At 42.5% G+C, this 20,640-nt stretch overlaps 1 protein-coding gene across 31 annotated transcripts in view; it reads left to right on the top strand.

The window, feature by feature from the left end:
* The window catches only part of PHF21A (PHD finger protein 21A), a 180,776-nt gene that overhangs the window by 144,071 nt on the left and 16,065 nt on the right, over positions 1-20,640 (top strand). For 25 of the 31 annotated variants that reach the window (XM_084776646.1, XM_084776661.1, XM_084776650.1 and 22 more), the window contains 3 exons: positions 898-987; positions 2,552-2,845; positions 18,753-18,851. In XM_084776646.1, coding sequence (XP_084632772.1) covers positions 898-987; positions 2,552-2,845; positions 18,753-18,851 — 483 coding nt within the window. The remainder of the gene's footprint in view (positions 1-897; positions 988-2,551; positions 2,846-18,752; positions 18,852-20,640) is intronic. The other 6 variants (XM_084776662.1, XM_084776664.1, XM_084776665.1 and 3 more) reach the window with 1 other exon arrangement.

Below are 20,640 nucleotides of genomic sequence, written 5' to 3'. Positions count from 1 at the left end.
TTGGGGCACACTTTAAGAATATTCAAGAAACTCGGAGGTTAATGTGCTGAGGGCCAAGTCCTACCAGAGGGAGGATCGCCTGGAGGAAATACTTGAACAGGGTTGTCCGTTAGGTTTCCAGTGTGGAGCCATTTAGATACTGTTGTTCTTGGAAGTTTATGAGAACCAGGCACAAACTGTGACACTCAGTTATCCTCTTCAAGTGACAGAGCTCTGGGTAGCATTTTGAATAATGACTAATAATGAGTAAAAGTAGCAAGAAAGCAAACCTTTGTCACTTAACTCAGGAGTCCTTAGAGATGCAGCCCTATCACTCAGCCAAAAATACTAGGGTTCAAAAGTTCTCTGTAGACCTGCCATGGTGGCGCACGCCTTTAATCCCAGCACTCGAGATGCAGAGGCAGTCGGATCGCTGTGAGTTCGAGGTCTACAGAGTGAGTTGCAGGATGGCCAAGGCTACACAGAGAAACACTGTCTTGGGAAAGAAAAAGAAAAAAAAAAAAAAAAAAGAAAAGAAAAATTCTCTGTTGGGTAAAGCTTGTATCTTTGGGAAAGGGAAAATCCATTTGGACAGACAGCAAAATTTGATTACTTTAGATATAGTTTTGACTCTTAAAAATATATAAGTAAGAGTTCATGAATCTAAAATTGCTGAGTCTACTTTGTTCTGCATAAGGTATGTGAGGAGACAGGAGTGTGGCCAAGCACTTTATGGGATAGAGTGTGTGGGTGGGGAAGGAAATTCTCTAAAGCAGCGTTAATTCACAGTGAACTGTACAGAAAAAGCTGGTGGGGAACACTGTGATGTGGAGAGCAGACACCGTGTCCTTTGCATGTCTGCCTTTAACCCTGCATTGTGACTGCTCTCAGGTTTATTTATTTTTCCCTGTTTTTTAGCAGGTTCAAGCAACACCTCCTCAGCCCATCAAAGTACCACAGTTCATCCCTCCTCCTAGACTCACTCCGCGTCCAAACTTTCTTCCACAGGTAAGCAAGCCAGTGAGGAATCCAACAGTGGTAACGTGGAGTGGGATCCTCATGGCTGTGCCCATGCAGTAGAGGTGAAGCAAAACTACCCAGTGTAGAACAGCCAAGATAGCCCCAGTAGAAGCATCGTGGCACTACTAACATGGCCGGGGAAATATAGCCAAAGCTGTCCTGGCGATGGGGACAGGAAACACCACATCTGATGTCACAATAGGCAGATGAGCCATTGTGAAACCTGGTTTACAGAAGTTGGAGTAGGGGTCTGCGTTGGGTTTCTCTACCCAGTCCAAGCAGTACTGCTGCCTCTGACCCCTGAAGTTCCCCCAGCAGCTGGACTGACCCTGCTCGACTCCAGGCAGTCCCTCCAACAAAAAGGCCAAGAGTTACTCTCTGAGGTTGTAGCTTTCAGACAAAAAGGAGAAAGGAGTGCATTTGTGAGGGACCGTACAGTGCTAGCATGAGAGAAGGACATCCTGTTGTTTGCCAGGTAGATCTTAATTAACTAAGTGCTGTTGGTATCAAGCATTGTACTAAGCCGTTGGGCCCTGGATATGCTGGGTTTCAAGACACAGTTCTCAGCTATCACAGTTGCCTATAGGAGTTACAGTGTCTGTAAGGAAAGTACGGTAGACAAGCACGTGGAAAGGACACAGACCATTCTGGACTGATTAAGTGCATTCACAATTTCCCTCAAGAGTCTACATTCAGTGTAAGACCTGTGTGATAAGATGTTCAAGAAGCAACTTAAAAAAGTCCCAGGCTGAGAGTACAGTGTAGGCTTTGGTGTCCAGAGTGGAGACACATGTATGTTCGGAGAACCTGGGAGATTTGCTGTGGCTGTGCAGAGAGCAGGAGGCCACCCAGGTGAGACTTGGGGAGTAGCCTGTGGATCCTTGTCACTGTGCAGACACTTTGGCTGTATCCTAGCAGCAGAGGGAATCTGCGGAAGCGCTGTCAGGCTTTGTGCTGTGCAAACAATAGGTTGCAAGTGCTTAAGACTGTGAACAAGAAGAGCAGTCAGGACATTATCAAAAATAGTATGAACTAGCTGGGCGGTGGTGGCGCACATCTTTAATCCCAGCACTTGGGGGGGGGGGCAGAGGCAGGTGGATTGCTGTGAGTTCAAGGCCAGCTTGGTCCATAAAGTGAGTCCAGGACAGTCAAGGCTACACAGAAAAGCCCTGTCTCGAAAAACCAAAAAAAAAAAAAAAAAAAAAAAAAGTATGAACTGATCTTTAAAGAATGCCACTGCCGTTCTAGGCACTTTCTACAGACTTTTCATTCTCACAACGGCCCTATGAAAGGTAAGGGATCAAAGGTTTAGTCCGTGTTTTTCAAACAGTGAGATGAATGTTGATAGGTGAAGTTTTTGTGTTTTAGAAATATATATCCATGGGTGTTGGCAACAATGATGAATGTAGTTCTCACTACTATCTCGGTAACAACCGTCACAAGATCATTTTAAGTTAAGAAGGCTGTCGGGCCACATTTGGCACCAGTCTGCTTGGAAATGCTGTAAGACTTGCTGCTTCTAGTAAAACAGAATTATTTTCTCTCTTCATAGGTCCGACCCAAGCCTGTGGCCCAGAATAACATTCCTATCGCTCCAGCGCCTCCTCCCATGCTTGCAGCTCCTCAGCTTATCCAGAGGCCTGTCATGCTGACCAAGTTTACACCCACAACCCTCCCCACATCCCAGAATTCCATCCACCCCGTCCGTGTCGTCAATGGACAGACTGCAACCATAGCCAAAACATTCCCCATGGCCCAGCTCACCAGCATTGTGATAGCTACTCCAGGGACGAGACTCGCTGGACCTCAAACTGTACAGCTTAGTAAACCAAGCCTTGAGAAACAGGTACGTGCAGAGTGTGTACACACCTGCTGTGGCAGTAGCCTTGCCCTTGAAGCAGTGGCTGCTAGACGCTTCCTAAATACGCTTTGTCAAGGGCTCTTCATCTCAGCACCAAATCAAACGTCTTATTGCTTTATTGTGTGTTAATTCACACTCATTCAAAAGAACCTTTTCTCCTGAAGAAAGTTGAATTGTTTTCCCATGGTACCTAGCTTCAGAGTCTGTGTGAGTGTGCTCCCCCTGCTGGCTTTATGCAGAAATTCACAGATAGACTTCCCTGCCTCAGTGAGGAGGCACCCCACACCAGAAACAGAAAACACCCAGCTTCACCCAGTAAGAATCCAGGTGAGAATCTGGCTGTGAAAGTAAGTCAGGAGCAGTAAACAAAGCAGGGCAAGGAATTTCATCTCAGAGACTTTCCTTGGTCATCACAGGTAACGTATAACCAAACAAAACATTTAACTTTCTAAAAATCATCCTTTGAGCTCTAAGACTAGATGTAGCAGGCATTTTAGTTCAGATACTGAAGCCCTACACTTACATATTCTAAGTCAGATTTTTCTCATAAGGTAGTGAGAAGAGAGTAAAACTAGTAACCTCCAAAGAAACCCTAATGCCCAGCGGGGTAGGCAGTCACCATTTCCCGTCTGGAGAAAGCAGTGACTAGAAGGAATTCTTTAAGAAAAGCAGTTTTTTGACTTGGGCTCTCCAGGGCCTTCCCTGGATGCACATAGGAGCCGGGGGAGGGGGGGAGGGGGGAGGGGAGAAAAGAAAGAAAAATTTTAAAGAAAAGTGCTTTAATTAGTCGTTAGCCCGATGAGGTGCATCAATTGTCCTGTACCCAGGAGGCTGAGGCAGGAGCATGGCCACAGCTGGAGCCCAGTTGGGTTACAGAACCAGGACCCCCCTCCTTAGCTGTGTAGCTCCATGGTGTAGTGTCATGGTGCCACTTTCCATCACTAACTCTCACGTTTCTTTATAAAGTAAAAGCTTTCTTTCATTTTCATTTTATTTTTCCATTTCTTTTCCTGGCAATGCAGATGATACACATGACTTTAAAAATACAAACACTACAGAAATGTACATTGTAGAAGATGCTCTCCCCTAACTTACTCACTTCCTAAAATTTTAACAAAAATTTGACTCCAGTAGTTAATTATTAACATTTTCAATTATGTGCCTGTCTCAAAAGTTAGTATCCTGGTCTGTTTCTAGTTGCTCAGACTCCTGTTCCTGAGAAAATAGTCTCTGGTGAGTCTCAGTCTCCTGCCTGAGTGGGTGGCTGGCCATGGTTCAGAGAGGCTGGCTGTGGTGTGGGTGTCACGGGGATGCTGCCTTAACCTTGGAATGAGGAACCTTGCACACATACTTCCAGGACTTGGCCTCAGGCCGCTCCTCCATGCAGCAGAGTTGGGTTATAAAACTCTGCTCAGGAAACATCACCATTCCTGTGGAGCCTGCCCAAACACTAGACGTGCTTTGAGGAAGGCTGTGCTTAGCCTCAGAAATGGTGTGGGGCCTCAGTGCACCTCAGAAGGTGGCTGCGCAGTGCCACTTTCCACCACAGAACCTCACTTCTTTCACCTTTTATTAAACTAAAACACAAAACAAAACAAAAAACTTTTGCCAGGCGGTGGTACATGCCTTAAATTCCAGCACTTGGAAGGCAGAGACAGGAGGATCTCTGTGAGTTTGAGGCCAGCCTAGTCTACAGAGCTAGGTCCAGGACAGCCATAGTTACACAGAGAAAACTTTCTGCCTTAATCCAAAAAAAAAAAGCCAACAACTTTTTTTTTTCAGCATTCAGGAGGCAGAGGCAGGCAGATCTTTGTGAGTTCAAGGCCAGCCTGGTCTAGAGAGTGAGTTCTAGGACAGCCAAGGCTACACAGAGAGACCCCTAACTGGAAAAACCAAAAAGAAGAAGAACGGGAGGGCGGGGGGGGGGGAGGCAGCAGCTTTCCTCATAACCTATGCATTTTCTGTATTTTTAATCTAATTTTAATTGGTATTAATGACTAGTAGTTAATTACTAGTAGTAATTATTTCTAATACATATCTCCACATATTTTGTTTGCATACTAACAGAATTTCAAAACAGCAAACTATGTGTTTTAACCTAATCTTTTGTAGGTCTTGGGCATCTTTTCATGTCTCAGACCTCCATGTTGATGGCATTTTATAGTTTCATATAGTGTATAGTTTAATAGCATGGAAGATGTAAGCTGAAGGCTTTCTTGGTAGTAGTATCTCCTGGCATCTTTCTTCTTTGCTAAAATATAAGAATCCAAGTCACTGCTAGTTTAGCTGGCAGCCGTGTGGCGTAGCAGTCTTATGGATAGCGCAGTTAGCAAGGAGTCTCTAGACTAAATTCCGTTCTCAGAATTCCTGTCTTTGGAACTCCTGCTGACCTTCTCATAGGTGGGCTAACACACGGGAACAAGAAGTCACCTGTTCACAGGCTTACTGTGCCTGTGTGTGTGGTGTTCTGGAGATTTGCTAGGTCTGCCGTTTCCTCAAAGGTAATGAACTTACTTCTCTCAGATATGTTAGTAGGCTATAGAATTGTAGCTCAATGGTGGAGCTCTGACTTAGCATACAAGGACCTGGGTTCCATCCCTCATGCCAAAAAATGGTGGGGGGTGGGGGCGGGGCAAGCGACAGCTACTTTGTACCTCATGGAATTTGCATATAAAGATGAAAACAAAATCAAAGCCTGTACCACCCAGAGCTCAGTCTCTGGTTCATTTGGAGCAGGAAGTGACGTTTTGCCTCAGGGAAGGAAGCATGGCAGAGTCAGTTGGTCCATGGTCTCATCTGCCCCAGGAGTCTTTTCCTCCATCCCCACTAGGAGACAGATATTTCCCTTGTTGAAGCCACATTACACTGTGGCTCTAAGAGAAAAGAGGAGGAGTTTGCAGAGTTTGAAAACTGAAGTCCCAGGATTCCACACACCGTGGCTTTGGTTCCAGATCTCCACTGTTAAGCAAGACATACAATAAGTTCAGACCCAAATTTTGCTCTCCTGGTACATTCGCTGTCATGTGTACACTGTGCTACAGTCTTAAGGCACAGGAACACACCGGTGTCCAAAAATGTATGCACCCCAGTCATGAATTTTCACAAGTGGTAGCATTGCTGCTGGTTGAGGGTCTTGCTTTTATACTGGTACTGCTGACTGGTCAGATTGGCACCTGTTAGTTGAGGTGACTGTGGCAGTTTCTTACGATGACAGAGGCATGCTTCACCAGTCCTGTTCCCATTGTGGGGTTTCTCTGTAGCACGTGATGTAGGTTGGTGGCACCTTTCCCACTACAGGGCTTCTTTTAAAAATGAGAACAAATCTCGAATATTCTCTAGAGAAGATTCCATCTCAAGAACACATTTACTTTTCCCATCACAGGGAGCAGCCTGTGTCACGGCATTAGTGCCACCACAGCTCTATGCTCCACTCCTGGCTCTACACCTACTGCTTCAGCATCTCTGTTGCTTCTGCTACAATCCTGAACCCTTTAAAATTGTCTGAGAGAGCTAAGGTCAACTTCCTGTTAATGTTTGACCTTGTCAATATATGTCTTGAATTTGAGCATCTAGAGTTTTGGATCCCTTCTAAAAAGTTTCCAATTTTGGCAACTATTGCTTTATTTAAAATGTGTTTTTCAAATAAGATTTGAAACTCACAGTTACTCCTTGGCCCAGGCTGTGGGGTGGACGCTGTGTCATCAGGCATGAAGCCAACATTAATGTCTTTGTTCAACTCGATCGGAGCCCTTGGGTGACCAGGTGCACTGAAAGTGAGCACTAACATTCTGCAAGGATCTGTCTGAGCAGTGAGTCTTAGAGTGGGCTCACGGTGCTCATAAGCGTGTTGTAAAGAGATGTGCTGTCCTCCCGGCCTTGTGCTGCATGTATAGAGCTCAGCAGAGTCGAGTTAGTGTGGTCTCAGGGGCCCTAGGATTATGAAAGTGAGCACTGGCTTCAACTTAATGTCACGGCTCCATCAGTCCTTATAGGAGAAGCAGCCTGTCCTCCGAAGCTCTGAGCCCAGGCACTGGCTTCCCTCTAGCTATCAAAGTCCTCCATCGCATCTTCGTCCAACAGAGAGCGTTTCTTCTACCAGAGAACCTGCTGTTTGGGGTCACTCTTCATCAGCTGTCCTTTTGTAGTACAGAGGCTGTTTCTTTCCTCAATATCTGAATGTCAGACGTTTGCAGCTTCTGTGAGCCATCAGAGTTGAAGAGGCATGAGTCTTGCTCTGGACCAGTCTTTATCTTGTGGGATGTTATGGCTGCTTGGGTCCTCCATAGCAGCAGGAGGCTTTTGCTTTCCTGTAGGTCATGAAAAGCACATTTAGCTTCCTCGGGAGCTTTTTCTTTGGGGTTGTGACTTGGTTGTTTGGTAGAAGAGAATTTCCTTTAGCCTGTGTTGCTCTCAACATGCCTGTTCCACTTGAATCATGCTCTAGCTTTTAACTTAAAATTACAGACATGTGGCTTTTTCTTTCACTTGGACAGTTAGATGCCATTGTTGGCTTATTAATTAACCTAATTTCAATATTCTGGAGTACTGCAGAATAGGGAGGCTCAAAGAGGAGAAGGAACAAAATTCAGATCATAAACATCACTTATCAGGTACGTTCACCTTCTCCTGTGGCTGACTGTGGCATCCCGACTATAATAGTAACACCAGCCACAGACCACTACAGATAGAATATTGAAAAGTTTGAAATACTGCAAGAATTACTAAAAATTATAGTAGACATGAAGTTCCCACACAGTGTTGGGGAAATGCCACTAATAGAATTGGGTGACATGGAATGCCACAGACTTTCTTCCCTGCCAGTGTTCATGAAGTTCAGTGTAGCAGAGCACAGTAATGGAGACAGCTTGTGGTAGCCCCATGCCTCCCTTGTCAGCCACATGCCTCATGGTACTCTAACTAACACGTGTGGTGGTGACAAGTGCTAAAGTATTTCAGGGTTATGAGACTGTGCCTGATGCAGATCAAGTTTTGGGGGAATTATGCTTGTTTCTTCTCCCCATCTACAGCCTGTCATGAAGACCTGTATGTCCCCAAGGCTAAACTACTTTTTTGTTTTAATGGAAAGTTCTATAGGGAAATAATGGCAGATTACTGCCACCCAGACCCCAGCTTTCATAGGACCTTGATAATGCCTCGAGACCAGGCCTGCCTAGGAGAGTGGTATCTGTCCACATCAGTGCTGCCCTCCCAGTGAGCCTGAGCTGAGGACACATGTGACCGTAAAGTGGGCTTTCCGTGCTTTCAGTCTAAATTCACGTAAATCAAGTGATGAAAACTACTTGCACACTTGGCAATTTGAAAATTGAATGTGAATTCAATTTAAAATTTAGGGTATAAATAATTACCTTAGTTATGGATATACCAAAGTTTGAGAATTTTATCTTTCATAAGACCAAGAAAGAGCAGGACTTCCATCAGACACACGAGAAAGGATGTGTGAAGTAGGAGACAGGGGAGTGGTGAGCTGGGGTAGCAAATGACCTTTGCGTTTTTCCACTTGCTATAGAACATGACTATAAGTGATATGCTAATTTCATTCTTAATTCCTCTTAAAATAATCCAACAAATGTGGCTGTGATGCACTGTAAAGAGTGGGAAAGGCTCATTTTCAAGGAAGCAGCTGATGCTTGACAGTAGCCAGTTTTGATCATATGGAAACTTACAAGTCCAGAGTCCAGATACTTTGAAGAACTGCCTAGTTTTAAATGCTGCTGTTTAAACACTGCATAAGCAAGAAGGTGACATCTTCAGGGCAGCTTCAGTTCTGAATAATGTTTTATTTTCCTTAAGTGAGAGACCAAACTTCTAGAATTATTGTTCTTCATTTCTTAATTTTCTTAATTGAAGTGAAAATCACTTCACAAATAATTAGCCATCTAAAAGTAAACATTTTAGTGGCATTTGGTACATTTACAGTGGTGTGCAACTACCGTCTGTCTAGTTGCAAAATATTTTCATTACCCTAAAATAAAACGTACTGTCTATTAAACAGCTACTTTTATCCATACCATTATTTGTCTCTAGCAATCACCACTCTGCTGTTTTCATATAAATGGAACAATCTAATAAGGGCCCTTTTATGTATGACTTTTTCAAGAATCATTTACTTTGTTATATTGCTGGTGCTTCTTTTTAATTACTAGACTACACACACACACACACACACACACACACACACACACACACACACACACATCTTTGTGTGTGTCACAATTTCTTTATCCACTCACCTAACGATGGACATTTGAGTTGTGTCTACCTTGCCACTAGTGAGACTAGTAAGTACCACTGGGAACATTCGTGCACAAGCACCTGTATGAGTCTTGTTTACAATTCCTTGGGATGTAGCTAAGAGTGTGTGTGCTTTGTCATGTGATGCCACACTTCCTGAAAGTCACATTAAGTAATTTTCATTTTTAACAGTAATATATGTGCATTCCATTTGCTTGGCACTTGTGCTAGTGTAACAGTGTTTTGTTTATTGCTATCCCAGGGAATCTGAAGTATGGAAATGGAAAGACTTTTTAACATTTCTATAATTGTTAATGATATTTAGTTTCTTTTCATGTTTATTTGCATTTGTATATATTCTTAAAAGAAATATCTATTCAAATCCTTTCTCCACTTTTTGTTTCAAAAAAATTTTTTAGATTTATTTAGTATGTGAATATTTTGCTCACATGTGTCTGTGCATCACATACCCATGGAGAACAGAAGAAGGCATTAGATCTGTTGGAACTAGAGTCATGGACAGTTGTGAACCACTATGTGGGTCCTGAGACTTGAACCTTCTTTTTTTCGCTGCAGGAGCAGCAAGTGCTCTTAACCATTTACCTGCCTCTCCAGCCCCTCTGTGTCCACTGTTAAGTAGAATGATTACGCTTTCTCTTGATGAGTTGTAGGAGTTCTTTACTTAGCCTGGATACTGGGCCCTTAGCAGCCCCAAATCTCCACACCTGCAATTAAAAAGAAAATATATTCCTATAATATTTCTGTGTTTTTTAAAGAAAAAAATTCTAGAATTGTCACTACAGTCCCTACTTCTGCTCTTTAATTATTTCATCTTTTTCCTCGGTCTCTAGAAGTTTGGAATTTTTGTGATTGCTTTTCCCAAAGGGCCAAGTTTAAGGGATTTGTTCATTTGTTCATTTTGAGACTGGGTCTCACTATGTAACTCAAGCTTGCTTTGAATTCACAGAGCTCCCTCTGCCCCAACTAGGTTTAAAGGCATTTGGGATGGTTCTATATAGGGACAGAAGAATTGATCTGAAAAGAAGGTATAAGAATTATAATATATGTACCCAAGAAGAAAGTCCCTAGTTTTATGAAGTAAATAACTGACAGAATTGAGGAGACAGACAGACTGTCCTACAACAATGGCTACAAGTTTCAATAATGGTTACAGAACATAGACAGGAAAACACAAGTAAATAAGGGAGCTGATCAAACTATACTCTGATCAGCCCTAGCACATACAAAAAATACTCTATTCAGTGTTTTTTTTTCCCCCGAACATTTTCTACCTTCCATTCTAAAATAAGTCTCCAGCAGAAATGTATTTTACTCACTCTGCCACTGTTTGCTTCTTAGTTGTGGGTCGAGTCCAGTTGCACTTTGTGCTTCGCGTGAGGGATGCTTGTGCTGCTGCCCTGCACCCCCTTCTTCCCTCCCTACTGCCCGTTCTTGTGCTTGATCATTTTTCTTTATGCACGTTTTCATCTCTTCATCATATCCCTTCTTGTCCATGTGTATATTACTTTCTTAGTAATTACCATGGGGATTACAGTTAGCTTTGATAACATTTCTAATAATCTCATGTTAGTCGAACCTAGTTTAGTATTGGTAACATACGAAATCTCTGCTTCTGTGCAACTCTGCCCTACTATGCATGTTGTTAGGCTCATAATTATATCTATGTAGTTATAACTCTTGTCTCATACATTAGTCTTTTATATTTGTTTGTTTGTTTGTTTATTGGTTTTGGGTTTTTTGTTTTTTGTTTTTTGTTTTTTGTTTTTGAGACAAGGTTTCTTTGTGTAGCCTTGGCTGTCCTGGACTTGCTTTGTAGACCAGGCTGGCCCCAAACTCACACAGATCCACCTGCCTTTGCCTCCCAAGTGCTGGGATTAAAGGCATGGGCCACCACTGCCCAGCCATTAGTCTTTTATATAGAAACATCATGAACAGTTACTATTCAAAACTGCCACAGATATGGAGTTCTTTCTTTGTGGCTTTAAGTCAGTCTGCTGGCTGTCATTTTTTTTTCTTTCCTTTTTCTAATTTTTTAACATTTTTGTTTGTTTTTGGTTTTTCGAGACAGGGTTTCTCTGTGTAGCCTTGGCTGTCCTGGACTCCCTTTGTAGACCAGGCTGGCCCTCGAACTCACAGAGATCCACCTGCCTCTATCTCCTGAGTGCTGGGATTAAAAGTGTGTGCTACCACATCCATCTTCCTTTAAAAAAATTCTTATCTCATATATTACATCCCAGCCACAGTTTCCCTTCCCCTCCCCTCCAGGCCCCTCCCCTCTTCTCTAAATCCACTCCCCCCTTCTCTTCAAAAAAGGTCAGTTCTCCCAGGAATATCAACCAAATATGGCTTATCAAGTTATAATAAGAGTAGGCACATGCCCTCATATTAAGACTGAATGTGGCAATCCAGTAGGAGGAAAAGGGTCCCAAAAGCAGGCAAAAGAGTCAAAGATAGCCCCTGCTATGATTCTTAGTAGTCCCACAAGAACGCCAAGCTACACAACGTAACATATATGCAGAGAGCCGTTGTCAGAGCCATGCAGGCTCCCTCATTGCCAATTTAGTCTCTGTGAGCCTCTATGAGCCATGATAGTTGATTCTGTGGGCCGTTTTCCTGACCTGGCTCTAGCTCCTACAATCCTTCCTCTTCCACAGGATTCCCTGAGCTCCACCAGTGTTTGGCTGTGAGCCTTTGCATCTGCTCCCATCAGTTGGCTGGATGAAATCGCTCTGATGACAAGTGCACTAGGCTCCAGTCTCTACAAGTATAGCAGAATATCATTAGGAATCATTTCATTGACTCCCCCTCCCCCCAGTCGTGTTTGGTTTTATCCTGGGTCTCTGATCTATCCAGCCTGATTCCTGGCCATCTGGGCAGTGTCAAGCATGGGTTCCCTCTCCTGGTGTGGGCCTCAAGTTGGATGAGTCGTTGATTGCCCACTCCCACAAGTTCTGTGCCACCTTTACCCCAGCACATCATGTAGGTCTTGTAGGCAGGACAAATTGTAGGTCAAAGGTTTTGTGTCTGGGTTGGTGTCCTAGTCCCTCTGCCGGAAGTCTTGCCTCATTACGCAAGATGGCCAGTTCAGCCTCCTTTTCCTCATTCCTAGGAGTCTTCACTAAAGTCACCCTTGTGGACTCCTGGGAATTTCCATTGTACTAGGTTTCTACATCTACCCCAAGATGTACCCTCAGCCCAATTCCAGTTGTCTATCCTGGTACTCTCTCTTTCCACACCCCTAATGTGAGTCCTCCTGTTCCCATCCCCACCCACCTCCAACCAACCATCAAAATCTATTTTATTTCTCCTTCTCAGAGAGATCCATGTGTGCCCTTTAGTTTTCCTTCTTACTTAGCTTCTCTGGGTCTGTGGATTGTAGCATGATTGTCCTTTACTTAGAAGTTACTAGCCACTTATAAATGAGTACATACCATGTTTATCTTTCTGGATCTGGGTTACCTCACTCAGGATGATTGTTTTTTCTAGTTCCATATATTTGCCTGCAAATTTCATGATGTTATTGTTTTTAATAGCTGAGTAATATTCCATTGTGTAAACGTACCAGTTTCTTTATCCATTCTGCATATATGTCTGTATGAGAGTGTTATTGGGTCCCCTGGAACTGGAGGTACAGGTAGGTGGGAGCTGGGAATTGAACCAGGGTCCTCAGCCACTGTGCTCAACGCTGAGCCATCTCTTGAGCTTCTGATGTCTGTTTTCATGAATTCCTAATATATTTTAGGTACTAGCCCTCTGTCGGATGTAGAGTTGTTGAAATTTTTTTTTTCATTAAAAGACACAGAGAGACTATTCAGATTAACAAAACCCAAAATGAAAAGGAGCTGTAACAACAGATGCCAAAAAATCCAAAGAATCATTAGGTCATACTTCAAAAAAAACAAAAACGAAAAAAACTATACTTCACAAAAATGGAAGATATAAAAGAAAGGACAGTTTTCTTGATATCACTTACCAAAGTTAAATCAGAATCCAAAAAATAACTTAATTAGACCTATAAACTTTAAGGAAATAGAAGCAGTCATTAAAAGTCTCCCAACCAAAAAGCCAAAGACCAGACAGTTTTAGCACAGAATTCTACTAGACTTTCAAAGAAGAGCTAATACCAAATGCTCCTCAAATTATTTTACAAATTAGAAACAGAAGAAACATTGCCAAATTCATTTTATGAGGTCACAGTCATCCTGGTATTCAAACTACACAAAGATTCAACAAAGAAATAGAATTACAGACCAATTTCCCTTATGAACATTGATACAAAAATACAGTCTGAATCCAATAGCACATCAAAAAGATCATCCCCCATGACCAAGTAGGCTCCATCCCGGGGATGCAGGGATGGTTCGGCATACGAAATTCTGTCACTGTAATCCACCATATACATAAACTGAAAGAAAAAAACACATGATTATCTCATTAGATACTGAAAAAGCCTTTAACAGAATCCAACACCTCTTCATGATAAAAAGTCCTGGAGAGATTAGGGATACAAGGGACATACCTAAACATAATAAAGGTGACTTACAGCAAGCCTATAGCCAACATCAAATTAAGTGGAGAGAAGCTCAAAGCAGTTCCACTAAAATCAGCAACAAGACAGGTTGTCCACTCTCTCTGTATCTGTTCAATATAGTTCTTGAAGTTCTAGAGAGAGCAGTAAAGAGACTAAGGGGATATAAATTGGAAAGGAAGAAATCAAAGTATTGCTATTTTTAGATGATATAGTATATACATAAGTGACCCCAAAAATTCTACCAGGAAATTCCTACAGCTGATAAACACCTTCAGTAAAGTTCCTGGATACAAGATTAATTCAAAAAATGCCAGTGCCCTCTTATATGTAAATGACAATTGGACTGAGAAAGAAATCAGGGAAACAACATAGAAACCACAAGTAATATAAAATATCTTGGAGTAACTCTAACCAAGCAAATGAAAGACTTTTATGACAATAAGTTTTTTAAGAAATAAATTGATAAGATATGAGAAGATAGAAAGATCTTCCATGTTCATGGATTGGTAGGATTAATTATAGTAAAAAATGACCATCTTACCAAAAGGTTCAGATTCAGCGTAATCCCAATCAAGATTCCAATACAATTCTTTACAGACCTTGAAAGAAAAATGTCACTCGAGTTTTTACTACTTTGTGGGTTCCTCTGTCTCCATCCTTTCCTCCCCTTAACACCAGATAGAGGAAAAGAGAACAGAGAGGAAATGGGGCAGCATTATCATTGGACAGTTTCCTACTGATTAGGGGTGTTGCGTTCCTTGGGATAAGTTTGATCTTCACTTTCCTTCCCCCCTTCTTCCTCCTCCTCTTTTTCCTTCTCCTCCTCCTCCTCTTCTTCTTCTTTTTTCTTCTTTGCATGTACTGCTTAATAAACCTCAACCAACAGTAACCAACAACCAGCCTATTGGGGTAATAGAATTTATTTACCCTCTAAAAAGTCCCCAGAATTCCAAATATCACACAATAGCAGAAACTATCTGCAGCTGGCAAAGACATGTCCCTGTTAGAGCAGGAGAAAAATCATAGACACCTGCTGTGAAGCAGCCCCATATCCCCATAGCTGGGTTAAAATGAGAACATATTCTTATAGTAATTTTATGTTTTTAAAGAAACCAAAATTCCAAAAGTCTCACTACATTTCTCCCTTTCTGTTTTTTGTTTGTTTTTGGTTGGTTGGTTGGTTGGTTCGTTTTTCAAGACAGGGTTTCTCTATGTTATCTTGGCTGTCCTGGACTTGCTTTGTAGACCAGGCTAGCCTCGGACTCACAGCAATCCACCTGCCTGTGCCTCCCAAGTGCTGGGATTAAATGCGTATGCCACCATGCCTGGCTTCCCTTTCTGTTTAAGCCATTAATTATGCTTCATGTCGTGGGAAATAATAAACAGAGGCATTTTCAATGAACTAAGGACTTTTTGGATCAGTGTCCAGGGTTTTCAGGAAACCATTCCAGCTCAATTCTAATCTTTATCAGTTGTTATGGTATCCACAGCTTTTAATTTCCTGTGGAGGTATAGCAAATCTACATCCCCAGCCCATAACGTGGATTTACACTCCATTGGTCCAGTGTCATCCCTTGCCAGATAGCCTGCATACCCCTGGAAGCCTAGGCCTTCTTTCTGGTTTATATTTAGAAAACCCACTGGCACTTGTTCACTTTTCTGGCATTAAGTACTGTATTTCAGTGTTGAGATCTGGGACCCTTAGCAGCTTGATTACATTCTCTTTGTAAATGATCAAAATTCCTGCATTTGAAGCACCGGGCATTTTGACATCAGAGACCTCTAGCTATAACTTGACCAATGATATTAGCACAGTACACATTAGAACCTATATTGCTCATAGCCCTTATACACTTATTTGTAGTCACTGTCTGTGCTTTAATGGTCTAATAATGTTTTTACATCTAGTATTTGGATTTTCATACGTTAAGGTCTCTTATCAACACCTGTATTGTGTCAGGGTCTGATATGGCTTTGTTCACAAATGAGACTAATTTTTGTATTAAAAAAATCAGTGAAGGCTTCTCAGAGCCTTGTACAATCTTTGTAAACAAGGTCGACCTTTTCCCAGGCTCCTCAACTTTGTCCCAAGCTCTAAAAGCCACTACGTTGCTCTATAGTGGTGCTATCAAGTTGAATCTGTTCTTGTACATCAGAGTATCGCCCTTCACCCAGCACCAGATCTTTTACTATATTTATTCCTCTTGCTCTATTTCACTATTTAATATTCACGGCTTCTTCTCTCCACCATGTTAACCATTACAAGGCACTAAGATTAACTAATAAGTGGCCCTCATGAAACTGAAAAGCTTCTGTAAGGTAAAGGATACTGTCCTATCTTTTCTTTAAGGCAGGTGTGCTGGCAGTGGACATCCTTAGCTTTCTTTTATCTGAATCTACTTTATTTCACTCTTAATTCTTTAAGGATAGTTTTAGCAATCTATGATTGTTACTGGATGTCTCTGTTTGTCCATTTGCTTTCTCTTCCCATTAGGAATGTTGCCCCTTTGCCTTGTCTTCTGCAGCTTAGTTGGGTAGCTTGGGCTCCGGGGCTCTCACAAGTTTGTAGTTAAGGAGCTTGGCTGGAGTTGCAGCCTGTCACAAGGCTTAACTGGAGTTGGGAAGTTTGCTTCTAAGCTCAGTCAGATGATTCCTGGCCTTGCTCCCTGCTGGCTGTGGGCAGGGGGCTGGCACATGACAATGTCACACATGACAATGATAGCCAATGTCTCCCACCTCCCACCCCGGTGTTTTAATTGTTTCATTCTTGTTTGGTAAGGTTTTGGTGTTTTGTTTGTTTGTTGGGGGGTGTGCTTTATGCAATACTCCGTTGTTCTGTTTTGGGGGAGGAGGCTGCCTTGCCCAGGAGCAGTGCCATTAAGTGTTTTCTTATCCGTGGAAATAAAAGAGAGGCTCCAGGGAAGTTTCACATAGGAGTGGAATACAAGCCCCATAGTTGACCTTTCTTGCTCCCCTGTCCTTCCACATTCAGAGTCATGAAAATAAGCTAATTCTGGGTACCTCAGACCTTAGTTATATCACAATGAACTTCTTCTCCATTGAAGGTTTGTGATGGAGGAAATAGGCCTTTCTGGGCTAAGTTGTGTGAGGGAAGAGGAGGGGTTTAAGAGAAAGATCGAAATTTGATTGATTCTCCTGGAGGTCAGTGCTTTATTGAATGCAAGCACGAGGTACACACTGGACTCGACAGAACACAGTAACAAGGAGTATATCAACAGCCCCTGCTCAGGCTGCTTACAGCACACGTGGATTCTGACGGCAGGACTCTGTTGGAAAGTAAAGGCAGCAGCAGAGCCCCAGAGCAGTGGTAGCCACAGTATTGATAAGTAGGTCTTATATTTGTCCATATAACTGTGTGCAAAGCCAGCGGCAACATATGAAAATAACCAAGGGAAAAAATGAAAGCTTTTTCATATCTAGTACATTGTTTCACCACATAATGGTTTTTAAAACTTTTGGTGTCTTTTTTTTTTTTTTTGAATAGGGCTGAAGTCCTGCATTCAGCTCCTGCCTGCCAATAATCAGACACTTTTATTCTAATTTACTTAATAACTTGTGGTTACCTTCCAAGAAGACCATTGCACCTACAATTTTTATTAGTTTATTAGTAAATTAAGTTTATGTTTGTAGCTTTATGTCTACTGTTGTAAAACCATTTTATTCCCATAGAATTCATAAAAGGACTAGCCATTATTCATTATAAGAGCAGTGATACAAAATTACCTGTGTAGGACTGGAGGGATGGCTCAAAGGTTAAGAGCACTGGCTGTTTTCTCAAAGGTCCTGAGTTCAATTCACAGCAACCATATGGTGGTTCACAACCATCTATACTGAGATCTAATCCCCTCTTTTGGTGTACAGGCATAATGCAGTTGTATATATAATAATACTATATACATAATAAATAAATAAAAATCATTTTTTTAAAAAGGCTATCTGTGTACTAGCTACCATTTGTGTCAGCAGACAGTGGTGTAACTGGGGTTACTGTGTTTCAGTGAATGCTTCTAGAAGGACATGGGAATGATTAGAACTTTAGCCACAGGGCAGGTCTTAAATGCCCTGAGTAAAGGTAGTTCTAGGTAGTCATTGGGGTTGTTCTGAAGAAAAGCTCGGACATAAGAAGTGTGTTGTGTTATGCGCATCATAAGCACATGCGGACAGAGCCTGACAATGGCGGGGTGTTTCCAGAAACCTCCATATCCTACAGTCAAGTAAAACAGCCTCTAGTTTTCTTTGCATTTAAAAAAATATTTCTAATCACCTTTTACTTCCATATGTTTGGTTACTTTGCCTGAATTTATGTCCCATGGGACTGCCTGGTACCCAAGGAGGCCAAAAGAGGGCTCAGAGTCTGTACTTAGAGATGCTTGTGAGCTTCCATGCAGATGCTGAGATGCAAACATAGGTACCCGGCAGGAGCAGCCAGTGCTTTTATCCTCTGAGCTCTGGTTTGCCTCCTTTTGAAACATTAGTATGTACATTAGTATGTACACTGCCATTAGTATGGCAGTGGGTGTGCAGAGACCAGGAGACAAGTTAGGGAAGGTTGTTGTCTTTTTCCACCATGTAGATCTTGGGGATCAAGCTTTAGGTTATTAGGCTACCACTTCTTTTGTATTGTTTGTTTGTTTGTTTGTTTTTCGAGACAGGGTTTCTCTGTGTAACCCTGGCTGTCCTCTGTAGACCAGGCTGGCCTCGGACTCAGAGACCCTCCTGCCTCTGGTGTGTTCAGTTTTGTTAGGACTACTTTATTACAAGTCAGAGTCCTAAGTCCCAAGTGCTGGCATTAAAGATGTGCACCACCACCGCCCAGCACTACTTCATATGTAACTATACTTCATCTGGTTGTATTTATAGATTCATATTGAAACTAGTCATATAGTCCAGTGTAGCCAGCTGGACTTTTGACATTTTTTTCTTCCTCAACAAAATATATCATGTGAACTTGTCTGTTAGTGTTTCAAATTTGAGGACATTATTTTCTTCCTGGCCATAGTTAAACTGATTTCAATTCTTTTAATAAAAAAGGTAATTCTGAATTTTCACCTAATTATTCTCTCCTAGACGGTTAAGCCCCACACAGAAACAGAGGAGAGACAAGCAGAGAGCCGCACCGCCACCCCACCTGCTGCAGCAAAACCAAAACGCGAGGAGAACCCTCAGGTAGTGCCATCTCTGCCGGGCCTCACTGGGCCTGGGCCTTAGCCACTTGCTCAGTGTTTCTTTTACTCAGTGGTGTGATTACCAAGTCAGGTTGACCTGGGGCAGCTTTCTTCGCTCAGAGTCCTGAGGGCCCAAGCATGGGTGTGGAAAAGAAGAGCTCTGAAGTGATGTTTGTGTACACATCCTGAAGCAGAAGATGAATGACTGTTTCCCAGGCGTCCTGTTAGATCCCTAAGGAAGGGCATGCGTGCCATGCCATGCCATGCCTGCCTTGGACACCGTGTGTAAGACAGCCAGTTCCCTCGGCTGATATCAGTTTACACTGTGGACTGCCATGGTGTGTTCAGTTTTGTTAGGACTACTTTATTACAAGTCAGAGTCCTAAGTCCCAAAGGTATCAGTGGCTCAAAGTGGTACACTGAGCATGAGAGTGGGCTGAAGACGGTGATGTACATGAGCAGTAAACAAGCCCAACATGAGCAAAGACTGGGCCTGTGGGCAAGAGTTCATTCTAGCTTGATGCCCTTGCACAGAATGCAAGTGGTGGTGCGGTTATGATGGTAAATGCCTGGTGATAGAGTTATGAGACTGGTAATCTCTGCTCTGCCCTCAGTACATGTCTGCAGAGAAACCGTATCAGACAGCCACCAGCGCCTCATGCCCTTCTGTTGTTGTTGTTGCTGTTGTTGTTCTTTAAATTTAAAAAAAAAAAAAAAAGGAAAGCTCTATTGAACTAGCCGAGTTTTTATAAGGCAAGTACCAAATGTACTTCTTTCTGATGTGAAATCAATTTCATTTTTGAAAGGGCCAGAACTTGAACCGAAAAGAAGCACTGGCTACAGAAATTGCTGAAAAACTTGTAAAATCATTCACAAAAAGTAATGGCAAATATTACACTGAGAGGAAACAGAAAACTGTCAGCAAAAAGAACGCTTTTTGTGAGGCTTGCTGAGTGGCCCTAGCTGAGTGGGAATTGGCTGTGTGTCAGAGAGAGAGAGGGAGAGAGAGAGAGAGAGAGAGAGAGAGAGAGAGAGAGAGAGAGAGAGAGAGAGAGAGAGAGAGAGAGAAGGAGAAGAACTACCTGACAATTTTTTTAATTGCAAACCAGCTCTAGGCAGGTGTGGTGGCTCACACCGATAATTCTGACACTTGGAAAAATGAGGCAGGAGGATTGTAGATTTGAAGCCAGCCTAGGCTACATAGGAAAATTCTGTCTACTACTGGAAAAGAGAGTAAATACATGGGAAGGGTAACTTTTTTTCTCATTAAGAATTGCTCTGTGAGTTTAATCTAGACTGGCAGGTGACTGGATGGTGAGCCTGCAGAAGGTGTGAAGAGGTTTGCTACAGAGAGAACTTGGGCAGCCTCGGTGCTGACTGTACTTTAAAGGAACAGTGAAAGTTAGAAATGTGGCTATCTGGCTGGCCACCAAATGCATCACTTCAACATGCAGTATTTAAAAAAGAGACATCGAGTTGTAAACGCGTTACTCTACCCAATCATTTTTCCTGTCAGACAGACAGTTGCCCATATCAGGTTTTATTTGTTTCCCAGGGAGGGGGTCAAATCCAGGGTCCCCTACATGCTAGCCCCCAAATATTTGAAATAAGAAAGAAAACAAACCATTTTGTCAGAACTCAAAAGACAGCAGTGAAGGACCGGAATCCTCGAGTAGCCTGTTCAGAAAGTAAATGTTTAAAATAAAAAAATAAAAAAAATAAAAGGAGCCAGGCGTAGTGGCGCATGCCTTTAATCCCAGCACTTGGGAGGCAGAGGCAGGCGGATCACT

This window comes from Acomys minous, assembly GCF_964271855.1.
Source record: "Acomys minous genome assembly, chromosome: 3".
NCBI lineage: Eukaryota > Metazoa > Chordata > Mammalia > Rodentia > Muridae > Acomys > Acomys minous.
The sequence above is the reverse complement of the archived record's forward strand: the minus strand, read 5'-3'. Positions and strand labels throughout refer to the sequence as shown.